The sequence below is a fragment of the Pterocles gutturalis genome, unplaced genomic scaffold, assembly GCF_000699245.1.
Source record: "Pterocles gutturalis isolate BGI_N339 unplaced genomic scaffold, ASM69924v1 scaffold14772, whole genome shotgun sequence".
NCBI classification, from domain to species: domain Eukaryota; kingdom Metazoa; phylum Chordata; class Aves; order Pterocliformes; family Pteroclidae; genus Pterocles; species Pterocles gutturalis.
Genome location: NW_010110484.1, coordinates 33800 through 56654, shown reverse-complemented (window position 1 = coordinate 56654; position 22855 = coordinate 33800). Strand labels below are relative to the sequence as shown.

Below are 22855 nucleotides of genomic sequence, written 5' to 3'. Positions count from 1 at the left end.
GGGCCCGCCGCGGGTGCTGGATGGTCTGGGAAGGCCGGGGATTGTAACCCCCCGGCCTGGTTTAAAATATAATTTAGGCCGAGATTAGCCAGGCTGAGATTAATTTTCCCATTCTGAAGCGATCATGTATTTAAAAACTACCTTAGGACGCCGGGAGGTTGGCATGTAGTACATTAATTGTCTGTGTTTTGTGCTGAAAGATAAAATTGCTCGTTAAAGTTGACACAAGCCAGGTGTCTCAAGTCCAGCAGATGCTGTTGTGACTGTCTTCCCAACAGAGTACAGTGACAATTAATCAATAACAGCCTCATGACTGAAATTTAGTGACATGTTCACACAATGTCCCAGCATGGGTCTCCCCTGTCAGCGACAGAAGCCTGAGCCTTGTTCGAGCTGTTACATAAACCCTCCCTGAATGGATGGATACACCAGGACACCAGGGCAGATTTGTTGTAAGGAAGCTTTGGAAATAAACAAGTTTTTGACAAGATAGTTTTAAAAAAAAAGGTTAGTGTTTACAGCCTCTGGAAGAATACTGTAAATCTTTAGAAAACACGCACTGCTAAGTATCAAACATACTCCCCCCTCTTATTGTAATAAATAATACTCTTATCATTTGGAAGTTCTCCTTTTGACTTGAACACATCAAAAACATGAGTAGTGGACATTGGTATCTGCTATCTATTTACTAGTAAGCAAAGAAGTTTACAACTTTGGTATCAAAACTGTACTCTAATTTACTTGATTTTAAAAAGGAGAATGTAAAACAATTGTGTTCAGAAATTTTTCTGGCAAAGCTTTGCTTGACTCAGCAGTCATATATTTGGGGATTGTGTAGCTGGTTTGTGGTTTTAGCTATCTTTTTAATATATTTCTTTTTTCAGGCTGAAGCCATTCAACAGACTGCAAGTAATATTACAGCATTTGGTAAGAACAGCATCTTGTTTGACTGAGTTGGAAGCTTTTAGGACTCTTAACTCCCCTGAGACAGACAGCACAAGGAACTTCTAACACTCACAGTAGTTCTGAATGCCATCACTTACTGCTCCAGCATAACATTGCCCACATCTTTGAGCACTTTGTTACATTTTTCTATTATACTGTAAATTAAAACTTAATTATTTTGGCCTTACCTACTTTTACAGTTCGTTTTTATGTTAGCTTCCATACATTCCTTACATATCATTAAACTGTGAGTTTGAAATCAATTGTGAAAACAGTTTAGTGTTTTGATCTCTGCTGTTAAAAGTTACTTACAGATAAAGCAATGTGTTCATTTGGTTTTGCAGAGTGAAACTGCCGTTGTTATGCATTTGTGGAATGGTAATGGTTATAAATGTTGCAGGTATTTTCAGAATGTCAAGTCTTAATGAACCGTGGTTTTGTGTTTTTGTTTGTTTGTTTTTAATGAACTCAAATATTTGTCATTGGAAGGAGTGTGTGGCTCAAAAGCTTGCCTGAGGTTTATTACTCTGAAGGACTCAAGCATAAAGTGTTTTCAAAAGAACTGCTTAGGAAATGCAAGTAAATCTCGGAGTATAGTGGGAAAACCTTAGCATACAATTCCAAAATGCATGTTTTACAATCTTAAATAGTGCATTTTGAGAATATATTTCCATAAACACTCTTGTAAGTATGTTACTCAACATATCTACCTGGTGACATTTGCTTTATTTGTTTTTGCTTTTACAGAAAATGTCTAAGCATACAGATTTGACAGCTGAAGTGTTGTTGGAAAAGAGAGGAGGTGCCGGAATAATAACTTTGAATAGACCCAAGGCTCTCAATGCACTAAATTCTTCTATGATCCAACAAATTTATCCGCAAATAAAGGTTAGTAGCTCTACTACTACCTATCCACTATACGTACATTATCTGAAACCAGTTTTAAAATTCAGTCTGACAGTTCTTCATGTACTGATTTAAAGAATAAAAGTTTGTGTGAGTGTATTGGACAATGAGCTCAGATTTATAAGAATGGGAAAGAACGGACAATTTCAAGGAAGTTTGACATCTCCTCTAAGAAACAAGCTGTCAGACAAAGTTAAATTTAGCATCTGGATAGATAAGAGACACCCATATTAAAACCAGGACTGAATTAAAAGCAAGATGTGTAGCTGAAATAAAGACACAGGTCATTAGGAAGCAAGGTGCTGTGCTGTTAGTGTTATTCCTTAAAGAACTTATTTATGGTTTTACAGGCGCTGTTTCTGCAAGCTAGTGAAGTAATGTGAAATTTTAAGTATGCAAATAGTCCTTTTAAATTTAATGATATTATTTATCCTATGCAGAAAGTCAAACTTATTAGATACCAGTATTAGTTGGATAGTTGCCCAACTTTTGGTATTTTGGTAGACAGTTGTCTTGCAAATTTATGCATTCTTTGAAGAGCATTTAAAGAAAGAAATACTTTATCTGTAGTACTGAGTACCAGGCTTTATTTGAAGCACAACCTTAAAAGGTGACGTAGTTTTAAGTACAGAAATGTCTTCTCTCTTTTATCTGGGTACATCTCTTACATGAATAAGGGATATGTAAGCATAGTTTAAAGGGAGGAAAAACCCTGTAAAAGGCATCTTTTTCTCAATACAGTTGCACTGCTTCCGAAGTCTTGTACCAGTATATTTAATTCAGAAAAAAAACAACCCCAAACCATAGGCTTTGTACCTAACAAAACACAGGTGCACAAATTGTTTTGATCCAGTCCTTGATTAGCATTGATTGCAGTCATTTTGACAAAATCCATTAACAATTTAAATGCTGTTTTCCTTGCCGCGCATCTTACGTTTACACAATTTTCATGATTTGGCCTGGAACATTGTTACTATGTTGACCATATTCCCAGCTTTCTGCCCCAGCACTGTGTTCCCATTGAGATCTATGTTGGGCCCAATTTTAGGGAGTGCTACCTTTCTTAAGAGATTGGAAGCTCTGCATAGGTGCGTTTTCTGAAATACGCAACGCAACTCTGCTGATCTCTGATGTCAAGCTTGAATAGGACACAGGAGTGACAGAAAGACATTTAACTCTCAAACTTCAGTTTAAGACAAACTTTTAAATGTGGTTTAATTTGCTTTTTGAAAAATATAAGAATTACAGACAGTATACAGTGAAAGCATTTTTTGTACAGACTTTAATCTTATGTGGAAACATTTACTACTTTTTAGGCTTGGGAGCAAGATCCTGAAACTTTTCTAATAATTATAAAGGGAACTGGAGGAAAAGCTTTTTGTGCGGGGGGTGACATCAAAGGTAAGGACTGTCGTCACTTAGACTTTTTACATATCTTTGCCAGTTACTATTTTGCCTTGATTTCCTTTACTTTGACTCAGGTAAGTGGAGGTTTGCGACACAACGGTAAGAGAGATTAGTTGTGCTGACTTGTTATGACACCTTGATATGCAGATGCTATTTACGTTATTTGTCAAGAGACAGCTGTTGAAACATTGTATGAAAGAGTAAAAATTGTGGTTTTTATTAATAACTGGTACTAGCAGCCAGTTATTCTTGGGAAGACTTGTCTCTACCTTGACTCAAACTTGAAACTTTGCATTCATATTAAATTTGAGCAAATTTTCTCAAATAAAGTAAAGCAGGATTAAGTTGCTGTTTGATTGCTAAAGAAAAAAGACTTATCATGTGATATTAATGTTTTTTTTAATTGTTGTATTTTCTATTATAGTTATGTTTAGAATTTTTATTTCTTTTTAAGCCATTGCAGATGCAGGAAAAGTTGGAGGTAGAATAACACAAGATTTCTTCAGAGAAGAATATATGCTGAACAATGCCATTGGTATGTTTAGTAGCAAATTCTGAAGCAGTACAGTTTTCATAGTAGTGGCTTTCAATGTAAATTCACTTTCTCTCTTTGCTAATCTATAAAATACTACAATAACATGATAGAAGTAGTCTTTTTTTTTTTTTTCTTTTTTTTTTAGCAAGTTCAGTACCAGTGGTGTGACATATCTCATTTTTATACCTTGCACGAAGAATTTGCTGCTTTTGTTTAAGCTATTACGATAGCTACCTTATCCCATCCTGTTGTTCTGGGTACTTATATTTCTGCTATGCATGAATTAAGTCTTAGATGCACACAATGAAATTCTGCACTAAGTATCATTGATCTACTTCAAAGAAGACCCGAGGTAAAAATAGATGCACAGAAAATCATTAATATTCAGTCAGAAAGCAGATTATCAAATTATGTTAAAGCTTTCAATTTAGATAAACTGCATTAAATAATGAACACTCAAGCTAGGAGTTAACTGCCTTGGTTTACTGCAAAGAACCTAGGAGTATGTGGTCTTAAAATATCTAACAGCAGAGACACTGGGTAAAGTTGCTGAGGTAAAGTATATTAATTCTTTAGGGTGAAAGTAATGAGTTGAATGTTTTCATGAGAAGAAACTTCTCCAAACATACTTTAATTTAATGCAGTTTGAGTTTTTAAACATGTATTAGTCACTGGAGGAGAGGCAAACATGGTATCAACTTTGGGGGACAGAAGAGCATAATTGGAATATGAGTATTTTCTGAAAAGTTATTTTTACTTTGTTTGACGGTGTTTCTGTTTTGAGCATGTTTTACATGTACCTTTCTTGGCTTCATCAAGAAAAACAGTTTAAGGTTTCATGTACTTGTGAAAGAAACTAGTATTACCATAGCATTTGGACTAATCATTGTAGGTCCCTTCCAATTAACTATTCTACTCTGGTCTATTCAAAATATTGCAAGGGTCCATACTTGTAAAGTTCAGGGCTTTTTAAAATAATTAGGGTATTCTATGTCTATAGTGCATATAATTACAAAACCTAGATTTTTTTTAAATTACTTTGGTATTATTGTATTCCTTTAAGACTATGATTTCTGCCAAAAAGATTTATTTATATCTTCCATTTTACAACTTCAGAATACACAGGGGAGCTGATTTCACAGCATTTGCTATTGGAAAGGCATGCTTCTGTAGAAATTAGTTCAAAGACTAGCACTTAGAGCCCATGCATTAGCTTATATGTTCATGCAAGAACAAAGCTGGAAATGCAATTCTATTTTCTAACTACTAATTTGAGAGAATTGAACTGCCTTTTAAAATAGTTCTTTTTTTAAAACAAGGATCTAGAGTTGCTGCAGAAAAGCTAGCAACATGGTTGCAGCAGATACGTGTGTCAGCAATCTGACTGAACTTTAATTCTAACCTGAAAACACTGCATATGAGTGGTTTCATTCATAGTGAACTTCTGAATCTTTCCACGAATGGTAATTGAAAGCATCAGGTCTTCAGTTTTGTGTGTCCTAAGGGCCCCAACAGATAAAGTTGGTAGATAAAGCTGGGGTACTTTAGGACATTATAATCTCAGCCTGTCTGCACAGCTTTCAGGGTTGTAACATGCAACAGAGTTGGCGTGACAGAGCATGTTCACATGGCAGTAGTTTGTAGTCACATTCTGGGTGAAACCTACCAATGCATCTGGCTTTGCAGTAAAGTACTGGCGTGCTGATACACCCTCTGTGCTGTTAATCCAGGCTGTGAGATGGGGTGAAAGGGCAATTGTTGTGTCTGAACATCCTACAAAGCTATTTTGGATAGCCAGATGTGGCTAGACTGTCAGGTACTTGGACTGCAAACAAACTGACATTTTATGGTTGTACAAAGTTCTCTTACAATACTCAGAATGCAGTCAGTCAGTAACTGTTGATTTTCATTCCTTAATGAAAGTACCTTCATTATAAGTTGATATTTTACTGTTTAATTTACCATTTATTTCCTGTTATTCTTGCTGAAGTAAGACATAGGGAAGTGTGTCATGCATGTAGTAACTCACAGGTCCAATCTTTTGAAAAAAAAAGAAGGTTTGTTTCAGTTTTTGGGTTTTTATTACACTTTTTTTTTTTTTTTTCTTACAGGCACTTGCAAGAAGCCATATGTGGCACTTATTGATGGCATTACAATGGGAGGGGTAAGTTAAGTACCTTGGTGTGATATCTGATATAATTTGTTTTAAAGTAATGTAATATTCTGTACCGGAGTTGAATGAAGTGGACACATAGCGTTTCAAGCATTTCAATTCGAGAACATCATAATATCTGAGCCTGTGTCTCTTGCTTGTCAGGGTATCTGGGTAGATTGCTGCTCTTCTAGTGAAGAAGCTTTGATAGCTAGTGCAGCTGCTTTCTCTGAGGATGTGGCAATTGTGTTCGAGAAATGAGCAGAATCATGTCACTGTAGGAAACACCACTCACAAGGGTTTTCAGAATACTGAAGTGTGAGTCCATAGATCATAGAAGAGCTAAGAAGAAATTTCCACTCAAAGTGTATTAAAAAAAATAGAACTATATAAAAATGCAGTTAAGGGACAACTCTCTGAAAAATTAGAACAATATCATTCTAAGCTATACTTTGACATTCATAATATGAGTTATCTGTTTTTCCAACAAATAATCTGGATATGCAGCTACTTTCCCACCTCTGCAGTACTCCTAAAACATGAGTTACAAGATGCTGATTCCCCCCACCCCCTCAAGGCTGTGCCTTATTAAAGCAACATGGAGAAGACTCCATCCATCACACTGCTAGTTACGCTCAGTGCTAATAATTGTTTTGGCAATTTTTGTCTCCAAACACCATAAGTAGGTAGTTCAAGGGGCAATATCATGCCTTTCTAGGTGCTAAAATGCTATTCTCTTCGGTTTGACATTCGGTTGGATATATTTACGTCGTAGCAGGGAGTAGAATACAATAATCTTGTTTTCAACAATGACTTTGACAGTGAAGTCAGTCGCCATATTGTCACTTAGATTTATTTTGTTTTCTTGCATGTCAGTATGATATGGGTGTAGAGTCTATTTAAATTACGTTTGTCAAAGACAGGATGCAAGAAGTGGGATGCTACGTGATCCATCACCTGTCAGGACTCTTCCCTTTCCATCTTTCCTTACACATTTTGTCTATTTTGGTTGTGGTCTTTTCAGGTTGTGTTCTAAATACGCAATAGCTCTCTTGCCCTTTGCTTCTCTGCAGCCAAGCCCCAAAGATCTCAGCTAGATAGCCATTTTTTTCCCCCCAAATCTAGTATACATAAATTGTTTCCAGCATAAAGGGGACTAGCCTTGTAGCTCTTCTTGCAGAAAAAGTTTTGTATTGAACATAGGAGACCTGAAGATTTGTGAATAAGAGATGAGATTCCATTTATTTTATGGAGTTTTAAATAATAGCATGGATAGCTATGAAAGAGCAAAACTGCCCAACAGCCGATGTCTTTTTAGAGGTCCTATAGATTGCTCATTATGATTGTGGCCTAAAGCAGGAATAGAATTTTGTCCTTTGAAAGGAAAGTATTTTTTTTGGACTGAAAAGAACGTGAAGGAGTCAGATGATCCTGCATTACTAAGATTCTTTATTCATTCCCTTTCTTGTAAAGAGCTTTAAAAGATAGCAGTTAGTCTGAAGCTCTAGTTGGATACCCAAATTTTAGTACAGGATACTCAAACTTCAGTGGGACCTTGACAGAGCTTAACTGCCATTAGAGTTTGCATGACAAATTACTTGCTTATCCTCAGTTTGATGATACTAGTAGCAGTTTGGGCATAAGGGACTAAATTTTGATTGAGCAAGTATGCAGCCTAACTTAAGGGAACAAGCAGGTATGTCTTAAGTTCCAGACTACTTTTGAACTTTTTTCTAAACCTTGAGGGCTATTCAGTTTGCATTTGTTAATACAGCTGCAGTTCACTCTGAGATGATGTCCTTCCTACAGGAGTGCATGTTTTCATCAACACACTATTTCCTCCCCCGACCTGTCTCTCTTGGACAGTACCTGGAAGTATCTACTGATAATTTAACAAAGGTGGTTAACAATAGTATTTCTCAACACTGATTAATTTTTGTGTACGTGTTTTTATGTTGGTTTTGAGTCGTCTTCTATGCTTTTCTTTTAACCACCTCCCCTAAGATTTGCTTTGATTCCTTTGAGTGGACCAGTGTTTACATAGGAAAAGTGCATTAGCTCCCATCTTTCTCCCACCCTCTTCTCTCACCGTTTTCAGTACTGGGAGCCCTATCACAACTGACCTTAACCATGCTTAAGGCTTACAGCACCTGTTTTCTGTTGTGGTACAAATAGGTTCACTGTAGTGGGATTTTATAGATTAAAACCTCTAGAACAGCCCTTGAACTCGTAATGGTTGTACTGTTCTCTTGTTCTGCTTGCTCTATGGAAGTACTCTGTCCTACTGTAATTATTTGCTAGAACTGCACTTATATGAAGGAGTTTTTCTATTCATGGTATAATTAGATGCTTTATTTTAAATCACTCAAATGCTAGGTGCTATGTTTTTAACACAATCAGGTCATATTTCGTCTATTTCATATGCTCAAGATCTGGCTGTCTTAGTCCCTTCAACTCAGTGGGAGCAAGAAACATTTGCCACTTAAAAACTATAGTAAATGCCTTTAAAAAAAATTTACATTCAAGCCCTTGGCTTTAGAAGCAAGTGGTTTTAGCCTGGATTTAAAAAAAAAAAAAAAAATCAAGGAAACGCCTCTTAAACACTACAACTTCACTATAGACCATTTATCTATGAATGAAAATGCAAGCAAGTCAATCTCAACCTTGCTCAAGAAAGCAGCACTACACACATGGAATGCTCTGTTGCTATTATTTCAAATAAATTAAAAACCACACGAGTGGATTAGAAACTCAGTTATTACATGCTTAGGTAGTGAAAGTTGCTACTGATGCACAGATATCATAGATTTGCAATGGTAAAACTTGGAAGCATATCCAAAGATGAACTGGTTCAACTTGAGCATTGTTGGCTAGAGACTGGTAGATGGCTTTCATCAGAGCTTAATTAGCCGACAGATGGGGCTGTGGAGCTTGTGTTCTGCACATTCTTGTCTATAGTCCTGTAGTTCATAAAAATTTATATTCAATATAAATGTATCTTTTCAGCTTTGTGTGCTTAATTCAGAGCAGTAAGTTTACATGACAAATATGTTTGATGAAGCAAAGATCACTGCATTTTACTAAAAATTAGTGAAACAAATTATAAATAGCCCATTTACTGCTAAAGGGCATATACTGTTGAAGGGCACACTGGGCATGTACTCTCATGTTGCTAAAAACTACCATTCGGATTATTTTAGTTGGCTTCTATCCATAGATTTTTATTTCCTTGAAATGAAATACCTGAACAGTAGACAAGAAATGCAGAGTATTTAAACATACTTTAAAAAAAATATTATTCCCTGTAAATGAGGTCCTAAATTTGGGCTTCTTGGTTCTAGAAAAGTCCCAATCTTTTCCCGAGTTCTTTTGGCACAAAATGTATTACAGTGTCAGATACTCTAACAGACTAAAAGGATTAATAAAAACATATTTTAAACATATTTCAGAGCCAAGTAAAGTACACTAGACAGATTTGAATAGTAGCTTTCAGATGATTTGGCTTAGAATTCCAGATGAATGTTTGACAGAAAAAAAAAATGCAAGGCATAGACTTTGGAAGTTAATGAATGTGGTCTAGGTCACTGGGCTAACTTTGTGTAAAGCACACTTAAACTTTAGTGGCGTATTGCCAAAGCAGAAGTACATAATTTTCAGGGGCAAAGGCCATTGCTTTTAGTTTAGGGAGGAATCTGCAACAGTGCGTACAAAGGGCCATCTTCCTTAGTATCATATTCTAGAGCAGGCATGATTTAGAAACTTCCCAAGCTAGGCTTTGTTTCAGGACCACAGTGCTAAATAACTATCAGTAATCATACTCACCTCTCTATTCATCTAGTACTTTTTGACCTTAAGTAAGCTTGGTCTTCAGGAAGGCCTGTGGAAGTCAGTTTCACAGTTGAATTTTGTGCTTTGTGAAAAGTAATTTGCTGCAGTTTCAGGCCTATTATCTAATGTTACTGCATGCGTGTGTGTTTAATTGTTAACAAGGCCAAAATAGGCCCTAAAATACTTATTAATATGAACACTTTGAGTTTTAGGATGAGAAAACATCTTCCTGTGAGGCAAGTAGATTTTAAGTTATATGGTAACATGCAACATTTTCAGTGCAGAAACGGAGTTTGGTAGAGTTGCCAGCTCTCTTAAATTCTTTGCAAAGCTCTGTGCCTTGCGTTGTTCTGAGAATCTTATTTTATAATCTTCACATTTAGAAAGAGTAATAGAAAGTGGAAACTTTAATATAGCTCGCAATTTAAAGAGATAAAGGTCACCCAGCATTATTTCCATCCTCAGCTCCCTCAGATTCTAGGGCCCAGTTTGTGAGAGCAATAGCAGCATGCAGTACTGATGGCTTTATTCCCTCCTCAGTAGAGAAGGACTGCAGTATATGGACTGGGAGTATGAGAACACAACTTGTTAATTGGGTCTTTGGGTTCCTGAGTGGCTTTCCGTTAGTTTTGTCCACACACCTAGCACTACAGGTATTTTAGGCAAGGTTTTTTCCTTAAACTGAGAGTCTACATCTAAGTTACATATAGTATCTTTAGGGTGACTATGAGAGTGCAGAATTTTTTAAGTACTGTTTGTGTTAGTCACTCAGCTAGTAATGTCAGATATATTAAGCTTTAGACTATGGAGAAACACAGAGATGAGAGGAGCCTCAGGATTATTCTTTTGCACTTGAAGTAGGGTTGAATATAGCTAGATGATTGTTTAGCAGACTTTCACTTAGTGCATTCAGAACTCTCCAATTTTTTTCTAGACATCCCACTCAAGTGTTTAGTTATTCTTCCAAGTTAAGATTCCCTAGTGTCTTAAGGCTTTAGTATGTGTAATCAATATATTCCTGTCTTAGTTACAGCTCTCTGAGAACATTTTGAGAGACTTAAATTTGTTGCTCCCAGCCACCTCTCTTTAATGGGGATAAGGATAGTTATTCAGCCTTTACTATAGATTAGTTTACTATAGATTGTTCTTCTTGCAATCCCCTGGAATCTCTCCAATTTATGTACTTTACAGTTCATTATCAGAGACCAGACAATATTTCAGCTGGAGGACTCATCAGCACCAAGTGGAGTAGAATAATTGTCTCCCATATATTACAGAGATATTCTGTCACAAATAGCTTACGTAAATAGCAGCCTCTTCAAGCATCAGGTGTTAGGACACCACCACTTCTAGTTATTTTTAAAGCTATTACTCTTACCTCTTTTCTTCTTACATAACACAAACTTCTATCACAGTACTTTTATCACTTACCTTTTACCAATTTTTAAATCTTCTTCCTTGAACAGAGCTTATTTGTCAGAGTCTTGTGAAGCTACCCTTTTCCTCAAAGACTACAAAGAAAAAAAAAATAGTACTTATTTCCTCCTTCAAGAAACCTGAGTGCCCTATCACCTGGCATTGCCTTTTATAGCTCCACCTATAACGCTGGTTAGGCTTTCCAGGTGTCTTGAATCTAGGTTGAGTGGGTATGCTTCAGCCCTTTGGTGCCTGCTGCTACAGACTCTGCTGTAGCATCATACCTTACGTAGTTGTTTTTGTGACAGCATTGCATTATTATTTGTATTAAGCTTGTGGTTGCTGTAAACCCATGAAAAATGCCTGGGCATTTGTTCTATAGAAAACAGACGTGTAACCTCTGCATTTGATTGTGCTTTCTTAAGTGTAGTTCTTATCGTTTCGTTAGTTTCTATATGATCTCCAGACTGAGTTGGTTTTGAATTCTGATCTTTCCCTTCAAAGTGTTTGCCTTCCCAAAAAGTAATCTGTAAATTATAGAAATCCTTGTTGTTTCATCATCCAAACAGATAATGAAAATATCAGATCAAACTTCATTAATGATTGGCTTCTGTATGACCCCAGCTAGGTTGCTCCCTCAGTTGGATTGCAAACTGCTGGTAACTCTTAATATACCTTCAGATGATTGTGCTGTCCATTTCATGGTGATATTATCGAGGCTGTGTTTCCCTAGTTTGTTTATGAGAGGAAACTCTGCTGTGTATGGGGAAGCATCAGAAACATCACAGTTCAAAACAATGAAGCTTTTTCAGAATGCTGCTTACTGAGTGACAACATCATTTTAATCAGAGGGTTATGTACGGGTTCCAGAGAAACAGATGCAGCCAAATTCCTGAACCTGCCCTATGGTTTGGAAATATTCCTTCTACTGTGCATCTGACCGTGCTTCCCTTCTGTACTACAGATTCAGAATTACTGCATCTTTTTTTGATTACTTGATATTTAGCTTTACTTATTTTTGGTGTTATTGTCACTTCATTTTCAGCAAAAGATTACAGAGGCTGATGTTGTTTAAGAAGTCTGACTTTCCTTGTAAATCAGATCTCAGCATCTGATATGTAGGTCTTTAAGGCAGAAATTTGCTTAGTTGAAGTTTGCATCTTTCCTCTGTAATTATTCTCTGTTGCATCATGTAAAGTCAATTTGTCAATTTAAGAAGAATTTGACTTCTGGGGAAGGATGACATTTTATCCCTCTTCAGGAAAAAGTGGAACACTTCTCTGTTCTAAGCTTTTGCTCTGCTTTAATCAATAAAGACTCATCAAAATTTTAATTAATAATTTTCTGGAGGGAGTTTGCAGTGTTTTATTTCAATTTTAGCCTGGCATATGTGTGAAATTTTACCTCACCACATTCTAAAAAGGTTTCATAATTATAGAAGTTTGTTCAGTAATGTTTTGTATATTTCCAGTGTTCACTCTTTATAATAACGTTCTGAGACATATGGGGAAAGACTTGATAGAGATTTATACCAGATATGTAAGTTTTCTTGGTAGCAGAGTTCTTCAGTAGGTGAGAGTAAATGCCTGACTTGCAAAATATTAGATTAACTGCAAGTGCTAGTAAAATTAATCAGTTTTTGAAAATAGTTTAGAAAAAAAAATTAGTCCCCTGTGCTCTTGTGTGTTCAGGGATGTTTGCTGCAAAAAAAAAAAAAAAAAAAAAAAAAGGCAGGTTGTCATGTCACATACAACAGGAATTGGCCTACTTCCCGTGGTTGCCCAGTATGGAAGAAAACATATTTGGTTATTTCTTGACTGTTTGAGGTTCTCGCATGGAATAAATAGCCAAAAGCTGTTGAGGAGTTTGCTTCGAAGATATCATATGAAGTTGTCATCTTTTTTCAGGAATCAATATTTCTAATAGAAATCATTCTCAATCACAGAAATACGAATAACTATGTGAAAAGAAGGCCAATTCCTAAAATAAAGGAATTTCTTACAAGGAGAGGTGAAGTCAATTTTCAGGAGTGTTTTTAGGAGTACTTTTACACTTCGCACTGCTTGCAGGTAATTTAAGCTGTAACTTCCAATGCTTATTTTAATACAAAAAACGTCTAGACTGTTTTCCAATTGAACACTCAAAGTATCAACTGCATCTTGCCTTTTTCTAAACTACCTAATTTGAAATGTTATTGAGGGGAAGATGTTCAGTCAATATTTTCTTTACCTAATATATTGGTTATTCATTAGAATGCCTGTGTATTACCTTATGTAAGATCTTGCCTATATGTGAGTGCTCTGACAGATCTGGAGCACATTCATCAAATAAAATGAAGGCTTAGGTACACCGTACAAGTTTAAGAGAGTTTACTGAGACTAGAAATGTAATTTATAGTGAACACTTTCCAACAGCTCAATTAATATGGTGCTTTCTTGAACACTGTTGTTAGAGGATTGCTACAGGTACCATGGGCATTCTGCCAATACAGTTAGAAACATCTAAGTGTACACTTTAGCAGGATTTGGTCAACAGCTCTTATTACATTAGTACTTCTTATCAAGGAATTGGTAGTGAGGTCAGAAGCAGCTTGTATGTTACACATTTTAGTCAGTAGAATTCCAGTACACAAAGGAGCTGGAGCTGAGCAATAGCTGTTGTTATCCTGTCCTCTTTAGGGATGTTCCTTTCACTACCATCATATACGTAAAATTTCTGATATACATCTGCAAATAAAATTTTTTTCCTTGTTTGCTGTAGAAGAAGAAGCCAGACAAATATTACAGGCTGTGGTAATTGCAGCTGCTACATATATGTTTAAGTTAGGCATCTTCTGATATTTGTCAGGCATATAAAATACAATGCTGAGGGAAAGCACATTATGTCTTTCCATCTGTGTTTTTTATTTATTTGCTTCTAGGGTGTGCATACAGCTTTTATACAGAGGTGTAGATAGCAGCATTTGAGACTGACATTCAGAAACTATTTTGCCCACTTGTGATACAATTTTTAATTAGAGGAGTGTGCATTCGTGAAGTGCACGGGTGGATATTACTCACAGAGCAAACAGCTATTTATTTATTAATGTGTGGTGCAAATTTTATTGCAAACTATAGAAATTCTGCTTATTAGTTATTAATATACATATGCACTTTGGCTGAATAACTGCAGTGTATAAAGGTTCATGAGGAATTATTATTTTACATAGCACAGCACTTCTATACTGTAATGGACATTATTTTTTAAAGCTAGGAAACTGGAACTTACAAACGTCAGTGCTTCTTGGGACTTCTGATTCTTCTTTCTTCCTTTTTATATGTCATGCCTCTTGTCAGCGATCTGAAACTTGAACATCTTTGGTGTTGTTTTAATTTATGCTCTAAAATCTGCCCTGAAGTAAAAGTAATTGTCATACTAAACCGAGATAAGCTGCTTTCCATTTCTCTCTCTTCCTCTCCCCCTCCCTCTGGAAACTCATGGATGTATAACACATAAAAGCTTGTGGCCTCTTTTGTTGCCAGTGCTTCACAGCTGAAGGCAGCTTTTACTGTAAAACAGAATACAGATTTTGCAAGTAGCTATTTGTTGTACTTTGAAACAAATCTTTGTGAGATTGACTTGTGTACCACTTAGCTTTTGTAGTATAGGATGTTGAAAACAATGCTAGGTCAATACTAAGAAAGAATTTGCTTTTTGCTGATGTTACAGTATATTTACCATCTGGCATGTTGGTCTGCCTGCTAAGCTCCTGCATATGATCCTAGGGACAAATGGTGCACTTCATTTTGTAGCTAATCGGACTATAATATCAGCAGCTCTTGACATCAACAAAAAATAACCACTGAATGTTCAATGATTTGCCTGTGATGTTATTCCCCAGAGGGCTTATCATAAAGCACTGTCTTGAAAACAAGTATTTTAAATTATGGGTCAGTACTGGTGCAGTAAGTAAAACTCTCCCCTCCCTCTCCCACCCCTACAATGACCGAATTGTTTAATGTACACTATGAAAAGGAATGGATGCCGCTATTTTAGAGCCAGAAAAGAAAGGCAGACTTCCTGGATGTACATTGTACAGATGTTGGTATAATACAGTCATACCAAATGCTGGTGAGATGCCAAAACAGCTGAAGTAGGTCCTGCCCTCCTCAGAAGCCAATGGAGAGAAGTGGTGCTGCTAAAGGCAAATCAGGAGCTACACTGATAGCTTCACAGAAGGTGCAAAAAGTTAGAGACCACAGAATTCCTGCTCAATATAATGACATACAGATCTCATCATAGAGCAAACATCACTAGTCTGCTGAGACTAAATGTGAAGTTTTAAGCTGTACCTAATCTGTTCACAGTTTAAAACCAGGAGAATGAAAAAAGCAATTTTAAGCACATTATGGTCTCTTCCCTTCACCCTAATTCTTTCTCTGGGGCTTTGCCTCTTTTAGATTTTAGAGCCTGTGTATATTTGCAGGGCGTGCTTTTGATGAGTAAATTAAAGTTTTTCAGATTAAAAAGTGAAAAATTATTAGCCATTGTGGGTGACTTAGTTTGCCAGATTTTAGACTGGAGAAATTCCTCTGGTTTTTATAGGCCCCCATACTGAGGGTTATCTCATTATTTCCCTCTCCTTCCCTGTGAAGCCTCCCTGCAGGGAGCAGGAACAGGTCAAGCAGTTGTTGCAAAGAAGATGGTCAAGTAGGAGCTTGTCCAGTTTCCAGTTTTGACTGCAGTGCAAAGAAGGTGCAGAGAGGCAGGGCGAGGGAGCGTGGTAGCAGCTTTGGAGAGCTGGAGTTGATGGGCTCATGGTAAGGGCCTTCAAGTGAGAAGAGGCAGAAAGAAGCAAAAAAATGTGCATGCAAGGACAAAAAAAGGCAAAGAAAAAGGAAAAAAAACCCAGTGAGAGTGCTGTCATCATCAGCAAGTCTTCCAAATGCTGGTGAGATGCCAAAACAGCTGAAGTAGGTCCTGCCCTCCTCAGAAGCCAATGGAGAGAAGTGGTGCTGCTAAAGGCAAATCAGGAGCTACACTGATAGCTTCACAGAAGGTGCAAAAAGTTAGAGACCACAGAAAGCTTTCCTAATCTGTTCACAGTTTAAAACCAGGAGAATGAAAAAAGCAATTTTAAGCACATTATGGTCTCTTCCCTTCACCCTAATTCTTTCTCTGGGGCTTTGCCTCTTTTAGATTTTAGAGCCTGTGTATATTTGCAGGGCGTGCTTTTGATGAGTAAATTAAAGTTTTTCAGATTAAAAAGTGAAAAATTATTAGCCATTGTGGGTGACTTAGTTTGCCAGATTTTAGACTGGAGAAATTCCTCTGGTTTTTATGCCAACTTCTTACCTTTTCTCCTCTTGGCTTCACAAAAAATGTTTTGAACTCATGTCTTCACGTTCTGTGGAAGAAATATAAAGATCTATGTCACTGTCAAGTGACTGGCTTCAGTAAGAAGGGGAACAATCCTTTGCCATCCTTTTTCCAACAAGGAAAAGAAGTTCTGAAGAGAATTATCTTTGCCTGCTTCTCCATTATTTTATATTTCTGCTACTTTTTCTCATTTCCAGAAGAATTTGAATGCTCATTTTCTCCTTTAGTTTTAATCTATTTTATGCTTTCTAAGCACTTTTTCCTGAGAAATAGAACAGCGTTACAAAATCCCCTCAGGTCAAGTAGGAGCTTGTCCAGTTTCCAGTTTTGACTGCAGTGCAAAGAAGGTGCAGAGAGGCAGGGCGAGGGAGCGTGGTAGCAGCTTTGGAGAGCTGGAGTTGATGGGCTCATGGTAAGGGCCTTCAAGTGAGAAGAGGCAGAAAGAAGCAAAAAAATGTGCATGCAAGGACAAAAAAAGGCAAAGAAAAAGGAAAAAAAACCCAGTGAGAGTGCTGTCATCATCAGCAAGTCCTTTTTCCTGAGAAATAGAACAGCGTTACAAAATCCCCTCAATTCACTCCTGTCATCCCAAATGCCTCTGTTTAAATAAAGTTCTGTTGCATCTGCCTTTCTTTAAGAACAAAAAGACAATTCCATTTTAAGATAAAACCTAAAAGCTTAATTATGTGTTGATGCAAGTTGCTGAAACGGGTTCCCTCCTACTTGCCTGCCCTCCCTGCAATCATTAAGATGTGGAGAGTTGGACATACAGGTTTCCTGCAGTAGCTAGATTTTGAGGTGATATAGAGGGCCAAAGGGACAGAGCTTGTCTTCCAGAATTTTTGAAATAATTAAAAAAACACACTATCTTTTTCTGAATATAGATGGCCAGTTATGTATAGGGAAACACTGGGGAACAGCACTAGGGAAAAAAAAAAGCTTTCAAATTTAACACTAGAAACAGTTTCACTTGCTAGTAATTAATTACTTTTGCTATAGGCTTTTCAGATCTAAGTATTCTTACATCTTCTGTTTTCTTTCTGTTGCAGAAGTCTTGTGTCCATGAAAAGTTCTGCTTCCTCTGACATGAAAGAGTATTTTTAACAGACATAGCTGACTGTTGATGCCAGGAAGTTTTATAGGCTTACTAAATGTAAGTCTTAGAAAGTAATACACAGTAGTGAAAAAGAAACAAAGAAAACATTCTTAGTGCTGGAAATAAGTTATTTCAGAAAATTCTGAGTAATCAGAAGGAATTCTTGGTAGAATTTTATATGTTTGTGTCATGGTTGTTGAGCCGCAGCGTCTGTAGGCCAGACTGGACCGTGAGACCAAACTCTTCAACCTGCTGCTTTTTGCCTTGGAGGAGCCAACATACATGGAAAGGGAGGACATGAAACTGCAGGCACTCAATCCCTGCGGCGGAGGCACATGTTTGACTGCCACCACTGCTTCTGTATGGTCTGCCAGGTGTGATGGCAACACTAGTATGGGCACTCACCGTCAGACTGGCTTAGTCCCTGCAGATTACACAGGGGGAAAAAATACAGCTCTCGCAGATAACTACCCTAATAAAAACCAGTTTGAGATCATTGATAAGTTTTGGCTGGGAGTAGAAAAGTCAAAACAGGGCTTTTAAAAATTCAGTCTCAATTCTATTGATAGAGGACACTAATTGTAGCAGCACTGCTACACGGAACAGCCTATGGATTTTTTTTCCAAGTTTCACTCTAAGAAGAACCTGGCCTATTAATATAGTTGGATCAAATTTGTTTAAATAATTCAGAGTCAGGAGAACAAGACTGAAACATCAGATATTATTACAGATAATCTATCTCCAGTCAGCTCATTTTGCTTCCGTACGTCTGTAAAAATTTGGACTGAGCAGCTTTAAGCAGTATGTGGAAATTAATATTTTATATTTAAATTAAATTACATTAATATTTTATGTTTTAAAATACCACACTAAATGACAGAAAGGTTCACAAAAACACTTTTTTAAATTATATTTTTTAATTACTTGTATAGGGTTGATTTATATGCCATAAACCAATGTTATATTCTTGGTCCAGATGGATCTGTTATGCTGCATTGCTCTGGTTCACTAAGTCATCTTGTCTGTTAGTATCTACAGATAAAAATGGATTATACACTTTGAAGTGGTCCATAACATTAATGATGAACGAAGATTAATTTTTATTCAGTTTAAGATTTGCTGTATCTGGACGTAGGGGGTAATGCTCTTACATCAGTGATTTTTGATCTAACATAGCTATAAGCTCCTGCTGCTTCCTGAATCAATTCCACTTGCTGACTTTGACAACTAATGCTTTTGAAAACAGTTTTGCTGCACCTTGGCTATTTTTACAGATCTGCATTCAGATATATTTGCCCTTTGTTGTGTTATGCTCAGTGTGTTTGTTGACTGCCACATTTCTTTTGTGGCTTTAGCCCTACAAGGAACTGTATTCTCATGCAGTTAAAAATGAGTGTAATCATTGGATGTGAACTGATACAACAGGACTTTCACTGCAGATGATATTAATATTGGTATTATCATAAAATTGTTTGCTTGAACAGCTAAAAATTCTTTATCAGCCTAGTGAAGATGATACAAGCAACATTCCTGCAGGCATTTCTATTTGCATTTCTTTTATTCTGTCACTTATGCTTTCTTAGGCAGTGATTCCTCTACAGTCTGAGGTAGATTATTTAGTAAATAGACAAGTGGGATTTATGGTTTTGCTGTGACACAGATCTACTTTTCTGTATGTGAACAGATGTTTATGTATGTCATTCAGGAAGGGCATATTTATTTTGCTCTGCATGGTTCTCTGTTGTCATGGCCCTCAATTTCCTAATAAAACCCCTAGATGTGATGAGTTCTCTGATTAACTAATATGGTTCATTCACAATTTAAGATAATATAGCCTCCCAGCTACAACTTAACTTTTAAGATTTGTAGTAGCTGTATTTCGTTTCTCCATCTATCAGTAACTAGCACCTTATTTTTCATTATAAAAATACTTCTAATATGGTTCTGTGTTCATCATGATTAAAAAATGGAAATATGATAAATTTTCTACACATAGTCACATAATGACTTTTGAAATATTGCCTTGAGTAGGAAATCATGTATACAGAAAGTAAAATTCACATACTCTGCTGAGTGTTTCAGAGGCTTGTTGATGAATTCCGACTGAACTGCCTATAATATTGTGTTCCTCCTTGAGGCACAGGAAGTCTAATAGTGGAGCTGTAACATACTGTTTTTAAGCTTGATATCTTAATATCCATGCAGTAATAAATTTGTAATTTGTAACCAAACACCCTTATAGCCAATCTGTCTCCAGTAATACATTGTCAGACCACCATTTCTGCTCTTATCTATGTTTTTTTTATAAATTCATATATAAGCCCTACAGAAAGATTGTTTAAATTGATTGCTTGTTCATTTCTTAACTCCTTAACTTCTAGACTCATTCTTTAAGTATCCTTTACAAGATTCAAACATTCAGCTGTCAGTGGGAAAAAAAGTTTCATTGTGGAATTAAGATAAACCGGATTAAAAAACAAGTCTGATTCACCATAGGAATTTATTATCTTGGAGAAGTCTGAAGGAAGACATTAGCTTTAGTATATATTTGAAGATCATGAAAGGTAGGACTCTGACAGTGCAGGATATAGTGTACTCTAATAAAGGCATTAGAGCGTTAAGACCTGTATGTGTAAATGCCGGAACTATTTGGTGAAGTGAACACAGCCGTACTGCAGATATTTTAATAGTGCAAAGGGCCTCCTAGGTGGGGCTCTACCTGTGTAAGATTTCATCTACAAAAAAAATAATTACAAAATCCAGAAGCGCAAAGGAATGTATTTAGAGTTCTGACTGGAAGCATTTGTTCCTTACACAGGATACTCTTAAACTAATAAGCATCTGTCCTACTAAATAATAGCAATTTTGTCAGATAACAATTTTTCTTTAAATTTGTCAGTTCACACAAAATTAAAGTAATTTAATTATATATATATATATATTTGGCCTTGCTGCTGCTCACTGCCTAAAATCAGAAAATATGTGATAGACAACACCAGGAGCTCTTCTGCTCTTGAGGGAAGTGTCTGATCAAGAAGGACTGCCAGAGAAGAGGGCTAGATATTAGAAACAGAATTCACATTTCTAAGTAAGTGAGTTTCTAACCACATACTTTGAATTTTAATCAATAATGCTGAAGATTTTTCCTGCTTAAAATACTTCTTTATTGACAAAGTAGGTAATTATCACATTATAAGAAGAGTTTATTATTTATTTTAAAAGTATTATAACTAAAACTTTGTGCAATTCATATACATTCCAAAAAGTATTGGTGCTTTTTTTGTTGGTGGTTTAAAGTACATGCAAAAATTATAGATGGGATAACATTAGCAAAGGGATGCCAACTCCCTTGGTAGTCCAATGGAGAAAATGCGGTCACTCATGGGCTTTTGAAGTTAATCTCTCCATGACTCACCAGTCTTTTTAAGGAAGAATGCTATTTCATCCAAATTGTAAAGGTAATATGATGCTTTATTAGTGTTTGAACTGTAAAAGGCCTTTTAATATTTAGTTGAGCTGTGCATTGTAAATCTAATATTGTTTCATTGTAGAGCAAAGCAAGAGGTGTGTTACACAGGATTATGCTTATGATTTATTTTTACCGGTGATTTTATAACTGTGTCCTTTGTTTGTGCTCCATGCACAGGGAGTTGGCCTCTCAGTCCACGGACATTTCCGAGTTGCTACAGAAAAGACACTTTTCGCAATGCCGGAAACAGCAATAGGCAAGTACTTTAACAGATTATCACACATTAACATGTTTAACAGGAGCATAATAAGGATAAAATGTCTTTGGCTGAAAGCGGTGGTAATGAAGGAATTTTAAAAAGGAATTGGGGATGACCATATATGAAAACATTTTCTATTAAATTAGCAGAAACTTATCTGTGTTCTAGGAGGTTGATCACTGAGGTTCTTAACCTGGGTTTTACTGTCTAGACTGGCACAAAGACTGTCAGGATACATTTTTTAAAAAATTGAAGTAGATCTGAGGAACAAAGTCTTTGCTACAGATGTAGGCAGATAAAGTCTGACGATCCCAGTGCAAGTATGTCAGCTTTACATTTGGAACTGAGTATGAGTCAAACTGGCTGTACTACAAGCTGATCTGCAATGTTAATGAGACAGATCTTGAAATTCCAGCTTTCTTGTAGATTATTAATGTAAGCCCATTGCAGTTGTATAGAGATTGCGTGCAGGCAAGGTCACAGTATCATCTTTTCTCTTTTTTTGGAAAAAAAAAGGCAACACATATCTTGTGTTTTCTAATGTTTGATCCTACAGCTTCTTTGTCAACTCTGACATGTACAAAAGAAAGCATCTCAGAGCTATATGAAGACAGTGGTACAGCTCGTTGGTCAGATTAAAATGAACCTTCCAGTAAAATCATTCATGTTTCCCTTCAAGACAATTCTGACGCCAACGCAGCATTGACATCAAGCCTGTTGTTGTCTGGCATATATACTGCATTAATGCTTTCAATGTCCAAGCCCCTTCTCCTGTCAACAAAATGTATGAAGAGTGCTCAAAAATCTAATCTAATCTATCCTGCATTTCTCTCCTGCAAAATTTCTAGTTTCTACATCTTTCCAAGGCCAGGCAGCTGAAGGATGATTGCAATTGTTCTTATCTTTTATGTCCTCAAGCAGGAGAATCAGGGTAGTCTGTAATATGTGGCCCTGTTGAACACATTTATTCAGAATAGAGAACCTTATCTGGTGGTTAAACAGCTTCAATGGCACCAGACATGGTTCAGTCTTAGTTTCACCTCGAAGAATTAGTTGTAAGGAGTACTATTATTTTCTTAAAAGAATTTCAAAAGAGTTATGTATTGTTAAAACTAAGAAATAATGTAAAAATAAAATCAGGACTCAATTCTGAAAAGATAATAAAAGTTATAATATTCTGGTTTTGTTGAGAATATTTTAAATACAATAACCTCATTACAAGTTAAAATACACGCTTAGCTAATTCTTGGATTTTTGTAGTGCTTCCTGTTAGTAATGCTTAAGAGATCTAGCATTTGTCATATTTTTTAAGTGTCTTACATGTATTATCTATTGTTTGTTGCTATCCAGCCGCTATGAAACATTTCCCAAGACTTATTCTGAAATGCTTAAAATATTAAATGAGCTGAATGTCAAGTCAAAATGTAGTAAACCCCCCAAATATAAGCAAGCTCATTATCATTTTAACTCCTGAAAAAAATATT

At 36.3% G+C, this 22855-nt stretch overlaps 1 protein-coding gene across 1 annotated transcript in view; it reads left to right on the top strand.

The window, feature by feature from the left end:
• Positions 1 to 884: 884 nt before the first annotated feature.
• Positions 885 to 22855, top strand: part of HIBCH (3-hydroxyisobutyryl-CoA hydrolase) — a gene marked incomplete at its 5' end in the record, with an annotated part of 40920 nt that continues 18949 nt past the window's right edge. The window contains 6 exons of the mRNA XM_010073401.1: positions 885 to 927; positions 1693 to 1833; positions 3168 to 3252; positions 3713 to 3793; positions 5905 to 5957; positions 21290 to 21368. Coding sequence (XP_010071703.1) covers positions 885 to 927; positions 1693 to 1833; positions 3168 to 3252; positions 3713 to 3793; positions 5905 to 5957; positions 21290 to 21368 — 482 coding nt within the window. The remainder of the gene's footprint in view (positions 928 to 1692; positions 1834 to 3167; positions 3253 to 3712; positions 3794 to 5904; positions 5958 to 21289; positions 21369 to 22855) is intronic.